Below are 27,796 nucleotides of genomic sequence, written 5' to 3'. Positions count from 1 at the left end.
TTCTTCTGACAATCCCTTCGTTCACTTTAACTGGAAATGGTGACACCTTTATTTGAGCTTGTATCCCAAGACTACTAATACCATACAGAGACTGTTACACAGTGTGCATCTGCATGTGCATGTTCTCTCCTTTTCTTTTATTACAGTAATGATGTTCTTCCCCAGAAGTCTACGCAGTCTGTATAGGCTATATTGTAAATAGCCACTGTACACAGGACAGATGTGTCGCAGGGAAATGGAACCCAGATGTAACCGTGGGCACATAAAGCCTGCCCTAATAATTTAATTCGCCCTGCAGATTATAATCAGTTACCAACAGAGAGACTCCGGACCAACCTTCTGCCACATTTGTGGGTAAATGAGTAGGTCTGGCTCCCAGGCCAGTCCCCATATGCAAAATAAATCACTTGATCTTTGGCTGCTATGCAAGAAAATGGATTTATCTCCCACACAGTTCTTTCTAAAATGATGTATATGCACTCAAGTTAAAACTGGAACTTGGCACTTAACATATTATCCATATTTCAAACTGAAGCTCAGAGCTTGAAGAGCACAGAGGGTGTGACTGTCAAGATATTCATGGCTTTGACTCAAAATCAATGAGGCATGCATGCATTCACTTGAACAGTTATTTAATTGAAATACAAGTCAGTACCTTAAAGTTTTCAGTTTATTATCAACAGTACACAATCTCCATACGTTTGTTTTGTACAAAGAGGTATCAGTTATATAAAAACACAGTACGCAATAGTTAAACATGAGACATACACGTCTGAATACATTTCAACCATACTTCAAGTGTCAGGAATCTTTCTGTCTGTGTTCGACTCTCTGCACATCTGTCACGCACACAGAGCAGAGCTGGCATCAGCTGACCCGATGAGTAACCGTCGGCTGGCATCACGAGCGTCATGCTAAATGAAAATGTGCTATGACTAATAAATATGCTTCCACTTCCTGCAGGCGTGTAGGCATGGCGCCAAGCAGCAGGAGGTGGAATGGAAATACACTTTAAAAAAAAAATGAAAAAAAAATAAAAATAAAAATAAACTTCCTGTTGGGCCATGCCAGACACTAAAAGTGAAACACAATTAAATAATATTTCATAAACATTAAATATTCTAGTCATGCAGTATAATCAGTAATCAGTTGAGAAATAATTTAATAGATCTTTTCATTTCAGCGTTGAACATGATGGAGACAAGCTGCTAGCTGGTGATGGATAAGACCATCTCACTGTTAACACGGCTCAGTCTCCAACTCTGCACGAAACACTTGACTGATAAATGATCTACAACAGCTGATACAACGCAGTCGAGCTCTAACTATAATGAGGGTTATGATGAGGAGGAAAATGTTTCAGACTTTGTATTAACATCCGGCCAGGGCAATCTGACCGCAAGTGACAAGATTTAAATAACCTGTGGTCACAACTGGCATTAAAATGTGCTGTTTGAAAAAGTAAGAAAGGTAAAAAATTCCTCATTGCTAAGAAAACATGGCAACTTCATTCCACATGGCTGCTTTGTATAAATCAATATGAACACACACAGAATTACACACAGTGAACTCGTATGAAATAATTGAATTTGTTAAATCTGTTTAGATTTATTTATTTTTAGTTAACAGCGATTAGGACTGAATATTTTTAAAGGGTCTAATTATTAATAAACAGACATCACTTTCCACACTATCATATATAATAGTGAATGTATGAGGCAAAACTGTGGATACACAAGATCCATCAAGATGTTGAGTTGGTGGTCTTTAAGGTGACCTAGAATTTAGGATAAAGGAATGAGGAATGAGAATTAGGATAAATGCATCTTCGGTGTGTTCACATGTGACCACTTGTGATCGTATTGCCCAGGATGGATGTCAATGCAAGGTCTAGTGATAGAGGGTGAGGAGGAGCAAGGCTAGGGCTCAAGCTCATGAAATAACATTGAAGGGGTAGAGGGGAAAAAAAAAATGTTTTTTTTTCCCCCCTATTTCTTTGACACAGGTAGTAATTAGTTAAAAGTCTGAGTTACTGAAAAATTCTTTTTAAAAATCCTCAAATCAGCATGTATTGCTTCTTACCCAATTGATTCCAAATAAACCAAAAACACATGTTGTATGTGTGATGACAAACAAGCCCTTATCTGAGGAAGTTGTGCTTCCTAAAACCAGGTCGACCTCAAGCTTTCCATCACCACTAGCAGTTACTCCTGGATAAGTAAACGTACCCATGCATTTCCTCATGCCAGAGTTAGAGTCAGGGTGGAGAGAGGCTGCAGCATCCTGGACTAGGAGGCTGGAGGTCGGACAGCACGGCAGGAGTGGCAGCAGGCCTTGCTGTAGTACCAGTGGCTGCACAGGTTGACCTTAAGAGCCAGCAGGCAGTTGGTGGAGGGCCGATCCTGACAGCTCTCATCTGGGACAATAGAATTTGAAGAACTGTTAAGTTAAAACATTTAAATCTAAAAGAAAAAAAGTACATAGAACATAGATTATCTCGGTGTTGCTTCACATTGACAACTGCATGCAAGATGAATGGACTCAAGTCAGTTAAAAGTTGATAAACCATGTTATCCAAGCAATAGAGCTTCTCAGTGTTAAAACATTGTGTGCACTTGGTTCAAGCCAGGCATCACAGAATGCATTCTGTGGGTGTCATCAAATACAATGCTGTTTCAGTTCCAGATTGACTGTCCTTTATCCTTCAGAATCTGTTTACTTGAATTACTTTATATTTTAACTTGTATGTTGTCAAGTTCATAACAGCCCTTGTTTCACTCCCAAGAAGTAGTTCAGAGACACAACTTGTCCTATATATAGATATTGTACTAGACAGACTTCTTTTGAGAAGACAGCATCTGACGGGAGTCTGTCAGTGAACAAACTACATGTATGGATCATCTGATTTGGATCCAACTGGTCCAGTCTTAGAGCACTGCTGCCTTAGAAATCTCCATGATCCAATGCTGTGAAAGCCCCTCTTTGCTTAGACTATCTTCAACTACTCTCCAACCTACGTTGGTGATTATGCTGCATAGTCACCAACGTTGGGCTGGAAGCGCGAGGCACAGTCATATTTGTAACAGGCAATCAATGAGCCTCTTATGAGTCGATGAAATCCACCTGAATATCATCTGAATGCTTCTTCAGCGAAAAGAGGAAATCAAAGGAGTTAACATGATCAGTAAAACAAGTCTGATCGGTTGGAATGATGACCTAGAATTAGCGCACAATCTGAAAAATTTCTTCTCCGTTTTACATCTGAGATCCAGAACTCAGGTACACTGTTGTTTCTTATTTGTGAGCAGGGGGATAACAAGTCTGAAAGTAAACAGCAGGAGATGTTACCTGGTGGCTCAGTGGGGCAGGGCTGCAGAGTGCAGGTCTGTTTGGCCACAGGTTTGGTGAGAGGATCACAGCCTCGGACCAGCTCCCGGCCCTGGTAACACTTCACGTCCCTCATCCTGACACCCACACCGCACGTCTTAGTGCACTAAGGACACGCAAAGAAACACATTTTATTTGTTTCATTTATCTACTGAGATAACGTGTTAGTGATATATATTTTACCTCAATAAAAAGATGATGTTTACTGTAGTGACAGGAGTGAAAAGCTAGACTGACTGAACACTGATCGTTGTGTTGTTCTCACCTCAGACCAGGGGGTGGTGTACCATTTGAAGCACGGCCTCTCAAAGCAGGTGGTTTCATCTTCGGGCTTCTCGCTGCCTCCGCACACATCTTCATCAAAGACCTGAAACTTCCCCCCGCTGATGCCCACACACTGTACGATCCTCCGCTTCACTCCACGGCCGCAGGTCGTGTTGCACTGGAAACAGAAAAGTTCCCTTCAGAACATCTGAAGTGGGTTTCTACATTTCAGGACTCAATGCGGGGGCCTCACCCTCTCCCAGTCTTGGTTCAGCCAGTGTGGAGCACAGTCTCTTTCCCCACAGGGGTGGATGGCCAGTGGCTTGTTCTCTGCTGAGCACTGGTTTTCAGGAACCACGCGGCCCTCCGGAGCCTTACAGTACACGTGACGCACCATCTTCCCCTGGCCGCATGACCCTGAGCACTGCAACACACAGAAGTCATACCTGATGATTTATAACCCAGAGGAGGCTTTTATTGCAACCAAGTCACCTCATATTCATTTAAAAATAGAAAAAAGAAATAACAAAATAGCATCATTTAAGTCAGACAAAGCTGCCCCCATATTAACTTCTGACGGAGTGTGGCAACGCATTAAACCGTTGAGAACATGGACTTGTTGGGTTAGGGTTTCCTCCAAGTAGCTTCCTCAGTTCCTCAGACTGGTGAAGTGTCTGAAATCTGAAACTCACATGACTATTAACCATCAGATACTAATCTGTAGGTCGAGGAATCTGTTTTGAGACTAAACATCTTCAAGAACTTCAAGAAGTCTAATTGCTCTTGTTCAACTTGCTTAGTGTTACCATGACTTGGATGACCTTCAAAGACTATATGAAAGCAGTTGTATCCCTACACATTCTGTATGTTGTATTACTGTCACTCATGTTACTTAGGATCACAGGTTAGAGAAGCCTCTTAGAACTGCATGCTCCTCAAGGGCAGAGAAAGAATTTCCCCATGAGGGATCAATAAAGAAAATGAAAACATGTGGTACAGGTTAGTTTAGTGTAAAGGCACTCACAGGCCCCCACTCAGACACAGTCCAGTGGCGTTCACAGGGTGGGCCGGTGCAGTTTTTGACGCTGGCTGGTTTAGTCGTTGGATCACATGGTCTGGTCTCATCGGAGCAGCGGACATCGCGGGTCACCTGAGCTTTGCGGCCACATTTGGCTGGACACTGGATTGAGGAGAGACACGTTCACCCTCATTATTCAGCACATGTCCAGCTCTGAGGAGCAAATAAAACATTAGAAAGAAACCATCCAGGCTATAAACTGTTGTTTCTCTTCTTCTCTGCCAGAAGATAAAGGAGCTTAAACTCATCACAAACTTGATGCCCCACGGACTCTACGGTGCACTATTTAAATAAAATTCACTTTTATGTATATAGCATTAATAGCAATAAAAATTGCCTTAAGATGTTTTATAGTCTGTAACCTGGCCTGAAACCTCCAGAGCAAGCCTAAAGGCGATGGTAGGAAGGAAAAACTCCCCTTTAACAGGAAGAAACCTTGAGTAGAACCCAGCTCATAGGGAGGGACCCATCTGCCTAAGGCCAGCCAGACAGAGACAGAAAAGAGAGAGAAGAAAACAGCAGGAGAAACGAGAGAGCGAGCAAGCTCCGTTTCCTACTGACCAGGGGTTGATATTTTTGCTGCTGCAGGCATTAAACAAAAAGTTAATTTGATGGTTACTTTTCTCCTTCACCCTCAGTAAACAGAGTTTTTCTGGGATGAAAAAAAGATTTACAACATTTTATTTGTTATTTTATCATGAATTTTTTATGTTATTCTGCCATTATTTTCACTTCGGGATTTCACTTATTAATTTATTTTCTCGCTTTTCAATGACCATTTTTACTGCTTAACCACCAGATCTGTTTGCATTAGGTCCTTTTCACTGCAGTGCTTTAACAGTACATTATATTAAAATTTACTTCTTATTTTGTCCCACCCCTTCTGTGAAATTTTATTTGCAGAAAAAAATGATTGGGGCATTTCAATCATTGTTCTGTCTTGTCCAAAAGCTAATGGTACTAAATCAGTTGTTTTTGTTTTTGGTGTTTCTGGAGAATCCATTAGCAACCACAATTGGACCACTCAGCTGCTAAACCAGAAAGACGCAAGAGAGAGAATAGCCAGCAGTGCAAGAAAAAAATCCCAAACAATGTTTGCTAAAACATGTAATACAAAGAAAAACATCCAAAGTTAAAAATGAGCTGAAACCCACACCTCTTCTCTTTGTTAACCTGCTGCTTTTTTTTTTTTTTTTTTAAATATTCTGGGTTCATCCTCAGCAGGATGAATATACCTCTGTCCACTCTGCCACCTCCCACTGTGGGCCACAGGCAGGGCTCTTGCAGGCCCGTCTCTCCACAGGTCTCTCCAGGTCAGCCATGGTGCAGAGGTCACTGTAGACCGAGCTGTCCAGACCCGGCGAGAGCATCTTCCAGCAGCGAACTTGACGAAACTGGAAACCCTCCCCGCATGTCCGGGAGCACTCGCTCCAGCTGCTCGCCTCCCACCTGAAAGAACACAGATCCATTCACAGAAAAGTTCAGTTAAGGTGCACTCATATCAGAATGTGATTACAACGTTTGCTTTACTAAAGTGTATCAGTGGATTTTACCTGGGCTGACATTCTCTCCCAATGCAGAAGTCATGGACCGGCTCAGGCCTCGTCAGAGCATCACAGTACATGTCATGTACCTCAATGCCGTCATAACGAACACACGAGACAAAGGACTTTGACACTCCTGCATTATGAGCAAGAAAATCAATCCTTTATAAAAACACATTTAACACACAGTGCGTTTGAGTCACATGCAATGCTTTTAGGATTATTTTTTTTTATATCTGTACTATATTCACCCTTCATTTTCATTTTTCCAATGCTATTTTGTCTGAGTACCATGGAGGCCTGGGCTCCTCCAGACCCCTGAAGGTCTGCTGTGGTATCTGACACTAAGAAGCCAGCAGCAGATCCTTTAAGTCCTGCAATTTGAGAGTTGGAGGCCTCCATGGATCAAACTAGTTCATCCCAAACATCCCACAAGATGCTGGATTGGACTGAGATCTAAGCAACTTGGAGACCAAGTCAACACCTTCAACTGCTTGTTGTGCTTCTCTAACCATTCCTGAACCATTGTTGCTTTGTTGAAAGGAGCCTTTTCCTGGTCAAAGGATAGGCCTCTGCTGTTAGTGAATATGAAAGGGTGAATGTGATCTGCAGCATTGCTAAGGTAGCTAAAATCTGTCAAAGTAACATCCACATGGATGGCACACCCGAGGAGTCCCATCACACCAGACCACCTTCTTTCATTGCTCTGTGGTCCAGTTCCTACACACGTCCATTAGAGGAGTTTTCATCAGTGGACAGGGGTCAGCATGGACAACCTGACTGATCTGCAGCTACACAGCCCCCAAAAAACAAACTGTGTGCTCTGACCAAGTTGTTTCGCCATCGACATTTGGTCTTTGTCAAAATCGCTCAAGACGTTGAAGATTTTTCCTGCTTTTAACCTTGAGGACCAATGTTCACTGATATATCCCACACACTGATAGCAACTACATAATCAGAGTTATTCTCTTCCCTCGTCAGAGGTCAAAAGATCATGAGAGCGTGCAAATACGTGAGTGTTTATAAGTACCTACGGAGCAGGTCATGCTGCAGGGCTCTTGAGATGAAAGCTTCCAGCGGTACATGTCAGCAGCGCTCAGCTTCAGGTTCTTCTGGTAAAACCTTTGATTCCCTCTGTCACGATAAGAACAAACAGGAAAGCAGAAGCATAGCAAGGTACACCACTGTGAATCCAAAATATCTGGGCTTTAAAGAATTCAGTTAGATCTTCAAAAGGAAAAACATTTAAGTATACACAGAAGTAAAATCTGAAACACACGCAGACCGTTTCCCAGTCCTGAGATGACTTCAGTGCGACAGCTGATTCGCAGCATCCAAGCAGACGCACTTTTGTTTTTTCATCTCACACTTAAACGTCATGTGCACATTCTTGTCATAACATCACTTGTTCCCTCTGCCAGATGCTTATTTGAAAATCTCAGTCTCAGTTGAGTTATACCTCACCGGCTTCCCTCCATGAAAGCCAGACTGATTCCCGCACATCATTTTCTCCCCAGAGGTGACTGCAGTCAGACACCACACTTTCCCCCTTTCTCACCATATTTCTCACTTTTCTTGCAAATCCCCTTGAATTATCTGTTTCTAACTGTGGCTGTATTTTCCCCCCACCGATCCCCTCTGCGCTCCTCTGCTCTGCTCGTTTCCTCTCCTTTCTCCGTCTCGCAGAGGAAAGGGCGTGTCGTTGTGTGTTTTATGGCTCCTGGCTGCAGAACGGGTGAAGTTGTGTTTAGACATGGAGCAAAGAAGCCAACATGAATTATAAATATGATGAATGCTGCACTGGCTGTATATCTACCTGTCTGTCTGCGTCACTGCCTGTACAATATATCTACAGGATCTGTCCACCTGCTTTTCTGCCTGTCACTCCACCTGTCTGACTGCTTTACTGCTCGTCTGTCTCCCTGTAGCTTCCTCTGGCTGCGTCTCTTCCAGGACATCTTTAGGGGAAAATGAGCATCCATGCATCCCAGCCTGCAGCAGCCAGCAGCAGGCCCAGAGGCTTGACAGTGTCTGAATATTGAGGCCCAGCATGACCCAAAGCTGAAAATATTCAGTCCAGACCCAATCCAGCTTGAGGGGAAATTACTTTTGTTGAGCCCAAAGCTGCCTGAAGCTGTGAACACCGGACCTCTGCTGTACATCATCTTAAAACTAATATTCGACTTGATTTCTTGGTTTTCCAGTTGGATTACCTGGTTCTGTTGGAGCGGCCGGACGTCCTCCCGCTGCTCTGCACAGTCTTGTTCAGGTTGACACCGTCTCCGCTGTCGTTGCGTCTTTGGCCCAGAGTGAACTCTAGAGTCTCGTTCACATCCCGCAGGCCGTCTTGCTCCAGGCTGCTCAGATCCATCTCGGCAGGTCCCAACTCGGACGAGAACAAACCGTCTCCCCCCGTCAGCAGCTGGTTGGTCGAGATGTTGATGAGCAGCTCGTCTGGGCTAATCCTGCCATCCAGCAGGACCCTCCAGATGAGGTTTGGGGAGTCAGGCCCTGCGTCCAGGGGTCCGACATCAGGGTCAGGTTTCACAGTACTGCCTGAATGGCTGCTGTTTCCTTCAGAGAGAAACAAAGACAGAAAATGAACGTACCACTTTTTTACAATGCAAACCAACACGTTCATGTGTTTGTGAATGTTACTGTTTTATGAGGGGTTTAAACAACATCAGGAACTGATCTTTGAGCCCTTCAGAATGTTCAACATCTCCTGGATAAAAACGACTCAAATGTCTCCTGAAAATAGACATAGTACATAACATATTTGTGAGATGAGTGAACCCCTTGTTTTCAGTACCTGGTGTGACCTCCTTGTGCAGCGTCATAACAGCATCTAAACATTTCATTCGTCTAAAATGGCTTGGAGGAATTTTAGCCTATTCATGAACATTAACATTAGTCAATGTGAGAGAGACCTTTAGTTTGAAGTAAGTAGTAAAAATGGTTCCTTTTGGAGTGATCTTTGTTGGTTGAACATTCCCATGGAGAATAACAGTCGTCTTAAATCTCCTCCATTGGTTCACAATCTGTCTGACCGTGGATTTGTGGACTCTAAACTCTTTAGAGAAGGTTTTGCAACATTTTCCAGCCTGATGAGCAACAACAAGCCTTCGTCCTTAAAAAGCTCCTTTGTCCCTGCCATCATACACTTCCACAGAGATTGTGTTGTGAACATCAGAATGAGGCAAATCCTTGATTTATTTAAACGAAACAGGGCACTGAATGCCACCTGAGTCTCATTACAGTGATTGGAAACAATAAGATGTAATCCGAGAGGTGCGCTGACTTTTGCTCATTCTCCTGAATAAACAGGCACACAAGTAAATAATATTTCCATTTATTTGATTTGCTTCTCTTTGTCTATTTTCAGCAAACTGCTCATGTTTGAATCATTTTTATGCAGAAATCTAGAAAAATGTTAAAGCATTAGTATAGTGAAATAACCGGCATAACTGAATGAAAGACATAACAGAGAAACACAGAAAAGCAGGGCAGGACCATCGTCACAGCATTTCAGCTAACTCTCGGTATCTTGTCTGTGTGGAAAGCCTGTGCTGAGCCTTTCAACCGCCTCTCCCTCTCAGCTCACCCCACTGAGGCGGTGTAATGGCCTCAGCAGTCCGCTGAGCGAGCCAAGTGCCCGCAGGAAGGCCATTACCACACATGTTTGTGATGCAGCCATTTTTAAAAGGAGAAAACACCACCAAACTCTGAATTTTTCATCTGCCGCTGATCCTCTTTACGTATCAGTACCATGAATAATGCAGAGCTGCAGAAGGCCATCACACACACATACAGAAAAAGAAAAGCAGATTTAAAATATGACCTATTTCATCTTGTCTACCAACGACCAGGGAAACAGATTCGCTTTTATTTTTCTCTTCTTTACACTTTCCAGCGTCAATGCTATTTTCTATCTACACAATAGAATATATTTGCATTACCCTATTCAGTATGTCAAATAAAAGAGAAAATTAAGAACAAAATGCCAAAGATAAGTTCTATAGAAATAGTGTCACTGGCGGTTTTAGCAGATGAGTATAAATACTGATATACGTTGCTTTGGTTTACCTGTTATTTCTATTTTGTGTTTGTATGACTATATATTAATTTTAAAAACTATTGTTATTGTGCACTTTATATAGGAGTGTCACAAAATAAATAAATTCTGGAGGGAGGTGATCAATAAATTGGTGTACAATGAACCTCACTCTGAAACCCTAAGAACATACATTTGTGAACTCTGCAAAACGGCAGACTAAAAGAAGTACTGATCTGTAGTGGAAGAGAATAGATCCGCCGCCTGGTGCACAGTCAAGAATATGGCACAATGTATGTCAGTGGATTTTTTTTTTTTTTTTACAGTTCTGCATAAAAATGACTCAAAACATTTTTCTGTAAGTTCTGAAAGTAGACAAAGATACTAATCAAACAAATGAATGAAACTGAAATCACTCAAGAAAATGAATCATTTGTTGTTATCTGAGAGTTGGAAAGTAAGCGAAAACCTATTATCAGTATCTACTGTGACCCTGTTATGCAGCAATAACAGCTACTTAACATTTACAGCTGCTGAACAGTGGTCTACAGCAGTTTGGCAGGAACAGGAACTGCTTATTTCAGGTCTTTCCACAACATTTGGCCCACAACTAGTGGATAAAGGTGAGGCCGTTCAAAAACATTAATGTTCTTCTTCTTTAACCACTGTGTTGTAGAATGACTTGTGTGCTTGGGGTTGTTGTCTCGTTGCATTACCCAGTTTCTCCTAAGGTTCAGCTCACAGACAGATGTCCTGACATTTTATTTTAGAATTTGCCTGTATAATTCAGAATTGAGTTCTCTTTGTCTACGTTCAGGACTTGTGTGAAAAACTGCTGATGTTTTGACTAGTTTTTTGTCAGAAATGTAGAAACTTTTGACGGCATAAATACTCATATGCACTGCCCTATATGTACTGTATATTAAAAAACAAACTGGGGGAACACGAGGAAATCTGGAAACCATTTAAAGATAAAGGCATATATAGTGGAGCTCAAAAGGAAAAAGCAGACCAGGTCACATGAAATGAACTAAAATGTCAAGGTGTGGATATCTGTGATCGTAGTGGCATCATTTTTTTCATTTATACATTTATATCTTATTTCTATTTGCCAATGGTACCAATAAACTTAACCTTAACTGTTGTTGTATGTTTTATTTTTATAGATTTTACTTAATTTCTACATTGATTTCACCTGATTTCAGTAAGAGAGAAGTAAATACTGTAATCATTAGTAGAAAGAAATTCTTTTTAGTGTCTTTTTAATACAGCTTTGGGTCAAATGTATGGCCTTAGTTTATTTTGTTCTATTTGATTTTGTTCAATTAGATTCCCTAGTATATAAATTGTGAACCATGTTACAAGGAGTGTACCTGTGAATTTTGGTGCAGCTGCTCCATCTTGGTCACATTCAATGGCTGCTGTCTCCTCGTACACCTCGTTGGTCTCCTGGCCCTTCTGCCCATCTGCACCTCCTGTCTCCAACTGGCCCCCGGGGGCCGCCTGGTCATAAATACTGCTATTAGGGGCCAGCAGACCTCCCACTTCCACGGACACCTCACCGGCTGAGGTGTCTGACCCGGTGTACACAGGGGGAGGTGGGACAGGTGGCAGGGAATCTCGGAGAACGGTGTACTCATAGGTGATGTAAGGCGTGCGGCCGTTCTGGTTCCACACCTGGGAATAAAACCACTTATTAAGAATTATACTAGCTACTGCAAAGCACACTAAACTAAGCTAAACATAACAGTGTGTACAATCAGAGAATCAAAGGGTGATGTGCGCCTCCCCTGGGGGGCGCCAGAGGACTCCAGGGGAGGCGCGGCGGCGTGAGAAAAAATAAACCTGAAAAAAATGAGTGAACATCTGGTTAGCGGGACAAAATGGAACGGTTTGTATTAGGCTACCTCAGGTGATAGTGAGAGAGGACACAGAGTCTGGGGCGAGCAGTAAATATGACCTGGATTATTTAAAGTTTGGCTTTTCATGTATTGGTCCTGACGATGCATGCACAGCTTTATCAAGCTATGCTCAAAATTCAACTTTCTGAATGCAGTACTTGTCCCAGTTTACATGCAGCAGAGAATATCGAATAACTGATGGGAACATGTCCTCCTCCTCCACACTAGGTGGCGATATGTGTCTTTTCAGCGGGTTAATACGGCCCCCTTTCCGGGTGACCTAAACTTCATATAATAAAACGTTGAATGGGGCAGACTGGCATTTCAAACAACAACATGGATACAGCTTTTTAATCTCGGACATAATATACGCGCTAGTTCTGTTAAACTTGTACACATGCTGGGGAAAACCAATTTTCCCATATTAGTCGAAGTAACCCGTTTGCGTGCACTTAGATTGTTCAATTAAGAGTCAGATTAAAGCAATAACACAACAATGCAATAGCGTGGATGCCTTTGAGTTCTCTTCGGGGAGGCTCACTATCTGACACTTTGAAAACCCCTGCTCAGTATCAACCTGCAGCTCTAACCACTACTGTACCGCTCCCCATTGCTAAACTAAAGTACACAATACACTACACAATTAAATATTTTAATCAATATAACAAAACATGTCATAGACAGAGAATTTTATTTTTAGTTTTTGAAATCTCTTTTCCTTTCTCCATGATCTTTTTTGCATGATTTTCCATTTGCATGCAGATTGTTTTATTTCTTTGTATTTGTTAAAAAAAAAGCCCCATAATGAAATCCAAATTACATGCTATTGATATTTTGTTAAGAAATTAGTCTATTCCAGAATAACAGGGATCGGAAGATCTGTTATCACACATGATAATATAAGTTGTACTCCCTCTGTCTAATAGTCAAATGATGAGGAACCAATAATTGAGAAGTGAGGCAGAAGAATTCAAGGCCATGTGTACCAGAATATTGATGGCTTGATCAATGGGGCCTTTGGAGACAATGTACTCAATCCCGGTCTCGTACACATCCATTGGCCGGCGGTACTTGAAGACAGTGCCTGCCGCGTGGAAGTTCTGAGGACTGTCGACCTTGTAGGCGCCATTAAAGAAGAAGTTTCCTGCCTGGTCGGTCACAGCTGAGGAACAAGATGAATGGAGAGCACACCAGAAAGAGGGATTTCTACTCCTTTATTTTCTCAGCCAAGCAAACATTTGAATTTTCTTTCATTTTAAAAGAGATCAAGGAAGTACATACCTAGAACATCGGCCGATTTTTTCCTCTCAATGATCTGAATGTCCCAGGATCCTTCAGGGATTTGAGTGATGAAAGAGTAACCTTGGTGAGAGGAAACAGGAAATCCATTTAGCTTTTCTTTTGCATTTGATTTGATTTATTTCATCAAGAGGATTGCTCCAAACAATGCTAATAAATTCAATCGTTGAGCATTTGTGGAGGGTCAGGCTGGGATAACTGAACCCGGGGGTTTACCCAGAGTGGAGGTCCCGCGGCGGAAGTTTCCCGTGACTCTGCTGCAGCTGCTGCCATCGCCCTGACAGACACCACACTTATCCAGCGTGTTGGAAGAGAACAGAACCCCGTCGCATCCAATTGGCTGAGCAGTAAAGCAGGAAGTCAAAAATGGAAAACAAATTCTACGAATAATAAAAACCTAGTAATGTTGATGATAGCAAAGCATTTTGGAAGAGATTTACTGCAGTGGAAAATGAATCATGTGAGTATGTTTATACTTTATTTCTGTTTGTGACACTTTAATTTTATTGTTGTGATTCCTGTTTAATATCCAGGACTTTTGGCCAGAGTTTCATTGGCCAGAGAACTTCATGCATTAATCTTAACAAGTACAGCAGGAGCTCCTGGTTTTATACCAAAGGTGTCCACATCCTCTGTGGCCTAAGAAATGAAAAATATCCATAAACAAATAGGAAAATCACTCAACACAAGAAGTTACTGTGCTGTTTCATGTCGAAATAGTCTTCCTTTGAACTGAGTTTTTTTGATTGATTGATCTGGATTGTTCTTAATATCGGATAATTTTTTCAATTTTGATTAAGTTTGATTGACAAAATGATTTTAATGTGCCTGAAGAAATATTGTCCATGCTAAGCTTTGTCGGTGGTGGTGAGAGCTTATTGGAAAGGAAAGGGAAAGTAACTATAGCCTGGTACAAAACAAATAAAGAGCTGGACTCACCTCACACTTACCGTCCACGCAAACGCCGCGGTAGCTGCTGTACTTGCAGGATGTGCCGTCGCGTGCCATCACCATCAGCTGCCTCTGACCATCAGTCGTAGTGCAGTGAAGGTCGCAGGGGTTGCTGGAGATGTGGACGTAGTCATCTGAACAAGATGGAGGATACAGGTCTAAGGTTATACCCACTAACATCCCAAGAAACATCGCAATTTCTACTTTGATCTGTACCCGATTCCTACAAGCACAACTTCCTATTTGTGTTCTAGCTGTAGTATACAGTTGTTAAACGTGCTACCTGAGGCCCTACTTTGTTCACCAGACATTTTTTGATAGTTTTTTTATTTATATCTTAATTCTATTTGTCCTTTTTTTTTTTTAATTTAGTCTCGCACAATTCTGAAAAAGATGTGATATTTAACTGTGAGATAGTCTTCTGTTACCACACTCAATTCTTATTAGAATATGATTCTAGTAACACACCATCTGGAGTATGTTTCAGCGACACAGAGAAAATTACCCACCCAGACAATTTGATTCAAATGATCAGTTCCCAACAGAGTGACTCCAGACCAACTTTTGTTTAAAGTCAGCTCATGTTAGTCTGGCTTTCAGGATAGCAGTGAGATGTTTTGCTGTCTTCATCAGTCACCTCACTTACCTCTGTTTCACTGGATAAAATGAGGCTGTCAAGGCATTTTGTGGGTGTTATTACCAGGATAGAGAGGCTTCCACTGGTAGTTCCTCCCACTGTAAAGCTGGGAGTTGAAGGACCAGCACTGCTCCTCTCTGAAGCTCTTCCCAGTGGCAGGACATTCCTGCCAAACAGAGACAGCACAGGCTCCGTGTCACACTATGTTATACAAAAGAATGCTCTTTAGGCATTTATTTGTGCACTGATCTGGTTTTCTGAGAATGCACGGTCGTTGGGAGTCCCAGCTACATACAGGCGCAACAGGGAGCTGCAGTCAGTCTTCGGCCATCAGCCAGTCACAGGGTCTGTGTTTGTTTTTATAAAGATGAGAAATAAAGGGATGGAAAATTAACTGGAAGACTGGAAGACTCACTTTAGTGTTGCAGAGATGATATTTCTTAGCGGTTCCTGTACAGGTCATGTTGTCCTTCCCAGCAGCGACTTTCTTTCTTTGGACAGAAAACAAACATTTGGAGAAAAAGAGAAACATATTACAAATTAATCCTGGATAGAAATTACAGGGAGATATAATAATTGCAGAGAGTCTAGGACTGTAATTTACAAAATGAATACTGTCCAACAACTGAAGAGTCCTCCAACCAATCAGAGCAACAAAGTACATGACAATAAGCGACTGAGACATTCTCAACCAGTATGCTCACAGCTGTTTTTTGTCTACTGAAGTGATTTCGTTGTCAATATCTAAACAACTTTTTTGATTTAGATGTTAAGTCTATCATAGGGTGCTGTTCCTGTTCTGTCCATCACTACATAAATGATTGGATTGCTTGGCCAAGCAGATCTTTGCCAGATAATTGGTTCCCAACCCAGACCAACTTTCTGCCTTAAATAGTTGTTAATTAAGTAGAAGTTAGTTTGGCTTCGATGCAACTTTTAGGCAATTGACATTCATATATATGAAAAGATATGATGCGATGCAAAATCATAACATACAGTAAGATAAGACTATTGACCCCCGAATGGTAGGAAAAACAGATTGTACCAAATTTAAGTAACTAACTGCTAACTAACTAACTTGGTGAGGAACCATCCAAAGTTGAGAGTTGTGTAAAGCAAAGGAGTCACTGGAGGCTAAATATACATATTGACTTTCATGTATAATGAAAATTATCGCTCTTTAAAAAAAGTTTTGAGTATTGCACTTGAGAAAATTACACAGGACAAATTAATAAAAGGATGAATAGGTAATACATCTGTCCTGAGATATTACTCCAGAGATATTTCCAAGAGAGTATCTGCTTCCTTTCCATGCAGTCTGACTGACCTCTGTTTGAGGCAGTGTCTTTCCTGAGACATCACTCCCCCTCCACAGGTTCGAGTGCAGGCAGTCCACTTGGCCCACTCCCCCCACCAGTAAGTGGTCACCTCCAGTTCTTCCTCCAGACTGTTGGAGGCCACGCCCTCCTCCTGCACCCAAACACATACATGTACATAATGACAAGTGTAATAGTTCAGAAGTTAGAACATTAGTCACATATTAAGAGCTATAGAGAAGCATCTACGCTTACTGTGTCTGTGTCTGAATCTGCTAACAATTTCACGCAAACTTAAATTTTTTAAGATTATTTGCACACACACAAACCGATTATGTTGCTTTTACAAAGAACACACACATTGCCAAGCTCATCTGGCTCACACAGGCGCTTGTCCTGAACAGCAGATTATATTTGATTTGTTGCATTTTGGGATGATATCTATCTCAAAATCACAACTATGTCATAGTTTCAAAGGACGCAAACATTCACTGAAACTATGGTTTTATCATACTGCTGTTTTGGACCCAAAGCATTGTTGTTACTGTTAATGAGCAGGCAGCAGAAACAGCATCTTCACCTGCAGTGGAGTCAGCACGAGCCACTGGAGGTTGTCATTTCAGCTGTGGCAGTTTTAACAACAACAGCAGCGGTAAAATACTGTGTAAACCTGCTGGGTCGTCAGAGTAGCGTGCGTCACAACCAAGCAGAATCACAGCAAATGAGCGTCACAGTGTTTTGTGCTGGGGCTGCGGTGTGTGAAGATGTTCAGTGCTTCACACATTCCTGATGTGCATGAGCAGCCTTAACTCTGCGTCCCTTTATTCAGACAGATTCATCAGAGTGACCGCTGGAATGTGTGCACTGAGCTCCTTGTAAAGGTGTGAGATAGAGCAGCTGCGAGAGAGGGTGAGAGACACTGGGCATACCAGACAGACAGCGAAAGTGAGAGAGCAACAGGGAGAGTTGAGGCAGAAGGAGCGGAGAGGAGCAAGTGTTTGGTGCACCGTCAGAGCAGCTTGGTCCATGGTCTGTGTACTTTGAGTTTCAAGTTTGTTGTCAAGTTTAATATAAAATCAAAAGAAGATGATGATGAAGAAGATGTTTGATTGGTTGATGATTTTGTAGCTCTCCATCAAAGACTTCTGCTGGGCTACGGCCATGACTTTGGAACAGTATTCAGATGTAATTTTACAATTTATGAAACAACTTCTGTCATCTGAACCCTCGCTTATATAGAGGTGTACCTTGTGAAACATCAGCAAATGTTGTGCTGAATCCCTGAACATGTCCCAGGCTCACATAATCATCTGTGCCTGTGAGAGCAGTCTACAAGTGTTGTTTGCTGCAAATTCCAGATGTAGGCTACTTATGGATTCAGTGAAAGAAAATACAACAGTATTTTTGCAGAAGAAATAAAATAAAATTAACCTTTGCATTCTCATTTTATACTACAGATTATAAGAAATGTTTTTCCAGTTTAAAAGCAATTTTTTTGGCCTAAAACCTGTAGTCCGTATATGCAGAGACAAAATCAGTTTTTCATTGACTTGGTTTTGTCAGTTAAGTTTAGGTTAAAGAAAAAAAAAAACACTTTTTTGTGTTATTCGAAAGAAACATAAAAACACTGGAGGGCTTTCCTGACACCATCTTTGAAAAGTCTGAGAGAAAAAATGTAAACCTACCACAGCTGCACTATTGCTACACGAGGGCATTAAACAGAGAAGACCCAACAACTTTTCAACCACAAAACAACAATACAGTGACTGTAGTGTAATTGTGTAGTTGGTGTTCAGTGTCTGGGAGTCATCATTGTGTCTCAGATAAGAACTCAACAAAAACGTTGAGAGCAGACGCTAATGGCGCTGCCAACGGCTAGCATGGCAGCACTGCTTTCTGGCAGTGTCTTTCTGCAGATACAGTATGTCAGAGCAGTTTTAAAAGGATTACAGCTCCCCCTGAGGTCATGAATCAGGTTGCAACGTGTATAAGGGTATCAATCAATCAGTCAATGATATCTTTATGCGAATATGTCAGTTTGCATTGAATACATCGCCAATTCACAATGTTTACATACATTCCTAATTATGCTGAATTAATGTGAACATTTGTTCAGTAGTATCAAGTTTCAATTCACAATTTACTTACACCAGTGTCAATTTTGGACTTTTGTCTGATGTTGGTTGGTAGTCAGGAACCAGGAGTCAACATTGTGTTTCACAATATCAAGAGTATCTAGAGCAGATGTTAATAATGATGCTAATGTTTAACATGGCAACGAGGGCAGCACAGCTTACACTCCATGAAAGGAGGTCATACACACAGGAAAGATATGGAAGAGCAATCAGACAAAGGCAAACAACATTAAGTATTTCAGTGATATTAGCAGTGTTGGTGTACCTGCAGCCCCCTGGTGGACAGGTTCCCCACGGACACAGCAAGAGTCAGGAAGCCCAGCAGGACCACGCCCGTCTCCACACACTGCTCCCGTGACGACACCCTCATCCTGATCAATCACAGACAGAGAGGGAGTAGTGTAATATATGAACGAATGTGTTGTGCTAGCAAAGTGCCAAAAAATGCAGTTCCTCTAATGTCCACTTGAGGCTGATGCTCATTTGTACAAGAGAAATCCACATGTTTACAGCCAGGTGCAAAACTAATTTCTTCATTTATGACAATATGGGGTTATACTTTTATAGAACTCACATGCTTAGACTATATCGTGCCTTAAACTGATGCATAAGTAAAGGTGTGGCTGCTCTAAGTGACAGTTGTCATTTATGTAGACTGAAGCATATAAATCTGCTTTTATAAATAAACAAAACAAAACAAAACAAACAAACAACAAAAAAAACGCAATACATTTTAATGTGTCAAATCAGCATTATACATGTGACAGATTAACTCAAACACAGAGGAGTTTGTGTTGAGATGGATGAAGGGGCCAGAACGTGTCTGTGGTTCTGGATTTCAGCACCCAGTGATGAGTCTTTAACAAAGGCTTTCAGGGGAAGAAGGAAATATGCTGACCACTAATGACTTCTTGTGGCCAGGCACGTGCTGTATGAAATGAAACGTAAGCCAGGGACTGAGACGTGTGGGTGTTTCTTCTCTGCGTACAGGCCTGCATAAGGCCCTGGAGTAGTTTTTTTGTTTGGTTAGTTTTTGAGGCCATGAGAGCACATTTGTGGTTGTAATATTTTCTCGGTGACTCTGCAGTGAAATCCCTCAACTCTGAGAACATCTGTGCTCGTTTAGGGGGGACACCGGTAGAGCTACTGCTTCCTAGGCTCCGTCTAAAACTCCTAAATCTAAAAGCAGTAGCAATGTGCTAAGGAGACCTCCCTGTGAGGGCCCAACCTGACACGACAACTTTTACATCAGTGGCCATGTGCAAAGTTTTCAATGACCGTAGGAGACCTCCTCATGGGCCCTAAGCTGACACAAACTTAAAACAAGAGTAGTGACAGTAGCTTAGCTAGGAGACATTTCAAATTCTGTTCCCAGTTGTTTTATACAACACTACTGATGGAAAAGAAGCTAATTTGATTTTTTTTTTCCATTGATGTTACCTGGCTGTTTTCTGCACATGTACAGTCCTGCTCACCATTATTGGCACCCCTTCATTTTTTGCATAACCTCTACAATATAATCAGAAATAAATGGAAATACACCAAATTTACATCAGGATCTTTTAATTGGAGGTTTAAAGTAATTTAACAAAGAAAATAGTTTTTTCAATTTACATATTGTTATTTTCAAAGAAGAAAGAGAAAAAAACAGCATGTGCAGCAATAATGGCACCCCTCTTTAATATTTGGTTGCACGCCCTTTGGCAGTGATGACCGCCTCCAAACGTTTCTTGTAGCCATCTATAAGCTTCTTGCACTTCTCAGCTGGTATTTTCTCCCACTCTTTCTTTGAAAATTGTTCAAGCTCTTGGACGTTTGCAGGTTTCTTTTCCCCAATGGCAGATTTCAGCTCACACCAAAGATTTTCAATTGGATTGAGATCAGAACTCATTGCTGGCCATTGTGAAACAGTCCATTTTTTCCTCTTCAACCCTTCCTGTGTGCTTTTGGATGTGTGCTTTGGGTCTTTGTCTTGCTGGATCACCCATGATCTTTGACTCAAACCAAGTCTTACACTGGGTAGGACATGCCACTCTAAAATCTCTTGATAATTCTCTGATTTCACGAGATACGGTCAAGGCCTCCAGTACAAGAAGCAGCAAAGCAGCCCCACAGCATTATGCATCCTCCACCATGCTTAACTGATGGTAAGGGTTTGTCCAGGTAGTCTTTGGCAAAGATTAGTCGTTCCTTTTCATGTCTTTTCCTCAGCAATGGTGTCTTCCTTGGCCTTCGCCCATTAAGCCCTGTTTGGTTTAGTGTGTGGCGTATGGTACTTGTTGAAACCATGACCCCAGACTGTTCTAGGCTGGCCTTCAGGTCTGTGGTCTGTGTGTTTGACGTGGTGTTTTATCCACCATTCGCACCAATCTTCGAAGACTTCTCTTATCAATTTTTCTCTTGCCCCCACGTCCAGGGAGGTTCTTGACAGTTCCATGCTTGGCGAACTTCTTAATAACATTACGCACTGTTGAAACAGGGATACCAAGGTCTTTGGAGATGGCCTTATACCCTTTGGAGGTCTTGTGTTTGCTAATTATTGCACTTCTGATGTCCTCAGACGGCTCCTTTGTCTTCACCATTGTGACAAAGGAACAGGGGATAACAGATGGCTTTTTAAAACACGGAAGTCATCATTCATTGGCTAGTTCATGTCACATGGGAACACACAATTTATCACAGGTGACTCTCATTTGTGATTTACCACAGGTGAGTTACAATTTGTTTCCATACTGATTTACAGCAAAGGGTGCCAATACCAGTGACACAGCAAGCTTTAAGTTTTTCTATTTTTTTTCTCCCATTGTTTATTGTTTTAAATTGTTGTTTATCATTTGCTCTTTTCTATCAAACACGAGTTCTCTATAGAAAAGAAATGTTTCACATGATTCATTTTTTTCAGAAGATATTCCACATTATGTACTTAAATGGGTGCCGGTAATGGTGAGCAGGACTGTAGGCCTAGGGCCACAACAGATTCTAGAATCACCTCTGTAACACGCTATATAACGGCACGGCAAGTGAAGGGCATTTCTTTTAAACAATGAAAGCTGCAAGGTATATGAATATGCTGGCAGTCCGTGACAAGCTGGCGCTGGCAGGTGGAGGGTGACACAGACAGGCTGCTGAGAGGCCACAGGTGTTGGAGACGGCAGTTGGAAAGCAGAGGGGCCCCTGTAAAAGTTAAACAAGCCCCAATGTGCTGGAAGGACAGAGGTAAGTTTCCTTGGACTTCACACAGGTAGGCCTTTGTTTGGTTCTTCAGATTATGAAGAAATGTAGATGTCTGTATGTAAAGGCTAACGCGAATGGGCACAGACGTGCAGGAAAGGGAGGAAAGAAGATGTAAATATATGAGTTTAATGACTCGATGAAACTGCAGATCTGTTAAGAGGATACAACAGTTATAAATGGACCAGAGCGGGAAAACATTCCTCCAGCATAACCCAATAATCTTTTGTCAGTTTGCATGGGAATCTGTTAGCTATTAAAGCACGTTAAAGCATGAGGAAAGAGAAAGGACATGCTACTTGCTATAAACTATACTGATCAGAAGAAGAGGTTTTGTAGACAGACCCAGCAGCCCCAAATATGTACAGCAGACCTGCTGAGAAACAAAGAGAAGCTGTGTGTACTCAGGGGTGTTTTGATAAGTGTTTAAGATGCTTTTAAGAATACAGGTAAAGAGAGTTCAATTTTCTTCCGTAAAGAGGATCTTGTCAACTAAAGACGGATGTGCCACGTTTGTATGAGTGAAAATGTTGGCTTTTAAATGACACAGTGCACACAAATATCTTCCTATACACTACCAGTCAAAAGTTTGGACACTCATTGAATTGAACGAGAAGGTGTGTCCAGATGCGTCTGTAGTTTATACTACATACTACTCAGCAAATGCTTTGTTTTTATTATTTCCTTTCCTCCAAATGACAAAGAAATCAATCTAAAATAAGCTGGAACAAGAGTAACTGGACTTCAGTTGTTTCTTAAAGATGTTTCGCCACTTATCCAAGAGTCTTTTGGAACTGGAGGCTATGCTTTGTATAGATCATGACACTGGACGGCTGAGAAACCCTAAACCGAGATCAAGCAAATCTATGTTTTCAATCTTTCTGAATCAGATAATGTTGGGAACAGGGAGCTGAATTATCACAAGAGACATATACGGGACACAGAGTTTCTTTCTAGGAAGGGCTTCATAGTACATCTCGTGTCCTGAGGTCCAGTTAGGCAGCCTTGTTAAAATAAGCAAACAGTCGTCTCGCCCTGTTTGCAGTCTGGCTTTCTCTGGCATTAAATATTGGTGACAGGTGTCTTGAAGCAGGCCGCAGCAGCACCTGGACTTCATTATCCAACCAGACACAGCTGGAGCCCGGCCAGCTGCCAAACACACAGACACACACAGAGGAGACGGACACTCAGTCAGACACAGCTACACGTGTGTGTGTAGACCCAGACAGTGGTGTGACTCAGTACACACACGCTCGTTGGCCATCGCGCACGCTCATGCTCGAGCTCGAGCCACGTGCACGTGCAGGTATGCAGACACTCCAGTATGAATGTACACACTCTCTGCAGTTGACACACACATGCAGGTCTGTACAACTAACCTGAACCGGAGACTAAATCTCAACTCAAGACTAAACCACTGCCCTCAAATTACCCCTGCAGTGTCTCATTCACATCCTCACTAGTCCTCACTATATTGCAACATCCTCATTTCATATTCACACTGTCCTCACATAGTGTCTTAACTTGTCAAAATATCATCCATTTATTTCCCCAGAAAAACTACTAAAAGGTCCTTGTTTTAACCGATTGGTACCGATTGGTTTCAGAGGTGTACCACGCAGAAGCAAAAGAATAAGAACACTGTTGTAAATGCAGTTGACCTACGTCAAAGCAGTCAAAAATCGAAGAAGAAGAAGAAGAAGAAGAAGAAGAAGAAGAAGAGGCACAAAATTCTGTGACTGAGTGGAAGAACTTTAATCTGGAAAATGAAATCATACAGTATATTTGTAAATTGTGCAGTGTGGTTGTTTGGTGGGGTGGTAGTAGGAGATCACCACCACCAATACCACCAACACCTTGATTCAACACCTACACTCAAGGAAAGACTGAACCCCAAACAATAACGACAAACATGGAACACTACAAGAGAAAAGTTTCCTGAAGACGGCGTCAAGGGGAAAAACACAGAGTAGTTTAGGAAGTTTATGATGTTGGATGACCAGAACATTTCTGGAGTAGAGAACACAGGTTTTCTAGAGCCAAGGTACGAACTACCCTCTGTACACTACATTAACTTTGACAGCTCTATTTATTGGATTGAATTCAGTCACATGTAAGAGAATATGAAGAAGAGAAGAATCTCCAGGGGACATTAAATGAGGATCGGAATGGGACATGCCTATACTGCAGTGTCTTCTCTTTGGTCAGCCATCATCATTACACCCAAGCTTTTGCATCTTTCCCTCTTGGACAGATTTCTCTGGATGACACACACCCAAACACAATCAGACCCTTTACCTTTAGTCAGACAGAGTCTGCCTCTTCCCTCCTTCCATCTGTTGTTGTCTCCCAGCCACCTAGGCAGGGCAGTGCCCTTGTCTTAAGTGTCTCCCCCTACCTAACAATGGTTCGCCCACCCTGCAGGCCCACTGGGGGTCCTGTTCTTCCTGTTTTTGTAGCACTGGCAGCCTAACAGGCAGAGAGCAGTGGTCTGTCCCCTGAGTGGAATAGGAAGTGGAGACCGATATTTCTGATCAGTACTGGACATTTATGAGCTTGTATTGGATGTCATCTGTGCTCTCTGTGGCCCTTTGTGAAAAGAGAGTTGACGGCGATGGATAATCAACAGAGATGGAGACAGAAAAAAGGGGAAACTCACAGGATGAATAAACTGGCCTACGAAGACCCCCCAACCCCTCTCTCAGCAAGCAGAGGTTGAGTTAATTTGCTCATTTATCGACTTGCTACTCTTCCCAGGAACCCAACCACTCAACTTTGTATCACAGTCACTCACAACACAAGAACAAAACACACCAAATTCAGGTTTTGTGTACTGATCAAACCTAAACTGAAGACGTGTTCTGCCGTTACTGCAGTTATTCTCCATCTAACCAGGCAAAACAACAATGGCTAGAGGAGGATAATTTCTGATTCATTTCTCTTTTCACTGTAGTCACTCCCTGATGACCACAGCCACTTTAAAGAGCGAGACACTTTATAGTTTCAAGACCACAGAGGGTGAATTTGGGTTGATGAAGCCTTTCAGCTTGTATTGTCTGATTTGCAGTTGCACTGCACACACTTTATAGTAACAAACTGAGATGTAAGTTCAGCCAGAAGCTGTTAAGCTTGCAGGCACCTTCAGATCAGCGGTTGAACAAATTCTACCTACCTGCAATACAGTACTACAAATGAAGGCCGAAGGTTTCCACGATGTTGAATCAACACTTTCTTTATTCAGTGTTTCAGTGTGATATCCTTCTTGGAGTTGGACTTTTCAGCAATGAGTTTGTTTTAGCAGTAAATTATGAAATTAGGGCTTTGAAAAATAAAATGAGCAAATAAATCTGATATATAACCAAAGAGTCATCCCTAAATAGAGTCCTGATGTTTCATACTTTAGCCTGAAGTGACTCTTAACTTCAACAGGGACCCCCAAGCCTGCTTAATGTTAACAAGGAGTCCTTTTGCACAAGCAGATGGCACGTTTCTTTTTCACTCTTTGAAAAAACGTTTTGTAAGTGAAATTCGACGGGAAAGATGTGGGGAAATTTTATTCCTGTAATTCTCTGCAGCATTTTAAAGTCTGGCACTGGCATGAATGTGTGTCTCTACTTTGCCAGTTTACACACAGACGCACACTCACATCCCAACAGCTGACAAGTTTCCAGACAGGAACACACATACACACACACACACAAACACACAAACATGCATGCCTGCACAAAAACACACACTCCACTCTCTCCCAGAAAGAGAGTCAGCATTATTTTGGTGGATTTGTTTTGGTCTGGTGCAAAACACAAGTCTCATTGGCTCTGGAGTGGCTCGTAAACACACACACACACACACACACACACACACATGCAGACATGCAAAGAGCCAACACAGACACACACAGACACACACACATGCACACACATACATACACACAAGGTCTAGTGTGCACACACAGAGGAGGTTTCAAATATTTACACACTCACCTCGCCTGCAGCAGTCCAAGGGCGTCTTAATCGGTGTTGAGGATGCCGCTCAGTGTGTGTGTGTGTGTTTGTATGTGTGTGTGTGTGTGTGTGTGTGTGTGTGTGTGAAGGGGGGATGTGGTAAGTGTGTGTTAGCAGCAGCGGCTGTAGTGGCTGTAGTGGCGGTTGGTGAGTGCTGCTTTCTCTCCGTGGAGTTAAGTTGGAGAGACGGAGAGAGAAAGTGAAGAAAGTGGGGAAGGGAGGGAGGTAAGGTGTGCTCTCCCTGCATCCCTCTTCCTCCTCCTCCTCCTCCCCCTCCCCCTCCTTCGCAGTCAGCTGGGGCAGCAGAGTGGCAGCGGAGGGAGAAGGTGGGAGGTTCAGAAGAAAAAAAATGTATATATAAAAACAGGAGAAACCCCAGGGCTCTGCTTTCGTTCTCTTTCCTTTCCCCTCAAGTCCTCGGGCAGCCTCCTTGTTTCCTTGTGAACCTGCTGCAGGGATGAAGAGACTGAGACAAACAACACAGACAGACAGACACATTGGAGACAGAGGTGGACTCTTTTATTTCCCACAGTGCTCTTCTTCCCCTGGGTCCTCTGCCTCCACGCTAGACAGAAAATTCCCCGGAAGTTCTCATTTATTTTCTCAGGTTGGACTGAAGTGGATATTTTCTAAACTTTCTAAACAAAATATCCAAATATACATATATATTTATGCACACAAAACTCAATGTCATCTCCTAAAAGCACTGGCAGAATCGCAAGCTGCGGCCAATAATGTTCTTCTTCCCCCAAAAGGTTCATGGTGAAATTCCAAATAAATATTTTATGTACAGAACAAAACAAGAGAATATCGAGCCAGGAAATTGTGGTTTTGTGGTTTAATTGCTAAATTCAGATGAGTTCGGAAACTGGCAGCTAATAGAAACACAAGAAGAAACAAGAAGAAGGTAATGAAGTACCGTCTGATCGTGCAACCTCTAGATAAGCAGAGTAAAAACCATATTTGCAGCTTTAAAATCTCATCTCATCTTATCTTCCGTACCGCTTAATCCTCACTAGGGTCACAGGGGTTGCTGGAGTCTATCCCAGCTGTCATCAGGATAGAGGCGGGGTACATCCTGGACAGGTCTCCAGCCTAACACAGGACTAATACAGAGACAAACAACCATTCACACTCACACTCACAACTAGGGTCAATTTAGAGTCACCAATCAGCCTAAGGTTTAGAGGTGGGAGGAAACCGAAGTACCTGGAGAAAACCCACGCAGACACAGGGAGAACATGCAAACTCCACGTCTATACTTGGAATTAATTTTACCATATGTGAAGGCTTCCAGCTCCCCTTCTCAATCCTCCCTCCTGATGTTTTCATGTATACACAGGTCCATATGATCCAATATATGATCATGTGATATATGATCAGAGTCCATATGAACAGTCATGTTTTTGGATCTCAGATCAAAAAGATTTCACTCAGGTTGGCAAACATTTTGATGTAGACAATTTACCACTGCAGCTGGCTGGAGCTACATGTCATAGGCAGTTTCAATCGAACACATGTTCTTTTCTCTGGTGAATGATAATTTGGAGACAACATGTTGATTGTTTGTGAACATAGACTGTAAAAAGAAGTGGACATGACATCTCCTGAAGCCAAAGCATGTGGATCAGCCACCTGGTGGCTGGCTGCAGTGTAGGTCATAGGCTCCACTTCCTCAGTGTCAGTGGATGGGACTTAGGGGGAAACTAAAACACTAACGAAGTACACGTCAAATACATCCTTTCAAAAATGTGTTATGCTAGGTTAGGTAATACAAAAGTCTGCAGACCTCTGACAAGACCGTCATCAGCTGTATTGTCAACATTTTTGTGTTCATGGTATTAACGTTTGGATTTTCTATTGTTTTAGTGTTTTAAGCTTCCTGTCCTGTGTTGAAATGATAGTTACCCTAGTAGCCCGTGTTTCCCCAGGATGCTGAACTTGTGTTTTTGGACTTTTTTTTCATTAAACTGACTTTCAGTTCTTCTATCATGC

General features: G+C 42.1%; 1 protein-coding gene across 1 annotated transcript; it reads right to left on the bottom strand.

The window, feature by feature from the left end:
* Positions 1–652: 652 nt before the first annotated feature.
* adamtsl2 (ADAMTS-like 2) lies at positions 653–25,925 on the bottom strand. The gene is made up of 19 exons (XM_047592277.1): positions 25,781–25,925; positions 18,832–18,937; positions 16,443–16,585; positions 15,531–15,606; positions 15,179–15,281; positions 14,467–14,612; positions 13,744–13,867; positions 13,510–13,590; positions 13,215–13,390; positions 11,701–12,004; positions 8,487–8,847; positions 7,304–7,407; positions 6,283–6,409; positions 5,965–6,178; positions 4,676–4,831; positions 3,905–4,075; positions 3,653–3,829; positions 3,349–3,493; positions 653–2,416 (listed from the first exon to the last, which is right to left on the bottom strand). The coding sequence occupies exons 2-19, from the start codon at positions 18,934–18,936 to the stop codon at positions 2,289–2,291; spliced, it is 2,841 nt and encodes a 946-aa protein (XP_047448233.1). The 5' UTR covers position 18,937; positions 25,781–25,925; the 3' UTR covers positions 653–2,288.
* Positions 25,926–27,796: the final 1,871 nt, after the last annotated feature.

Source organism: Mugil cephalus, chromosome 8, assembly GCF_022458985.1.
Source record: "Mugil cephalus isolate CIBA_MC_2020 chromosome 8, CIBA_Mcephalus_1.1, whole genome shotgun sequence".
In the NCBI taxonomy this organism is placed as follows: domain Eukaryota; kingdom Metazoa; phylum Chordata; class Actinopteri; order Mugiliformes; family Mugilidae; genus Mugil; species Mugil cephalus.
The sequence above is the reverse complement of the archived record's forward strand: the minus strand, read 5'-3'. Positions and strand labels throughout refer to the sequence as shown.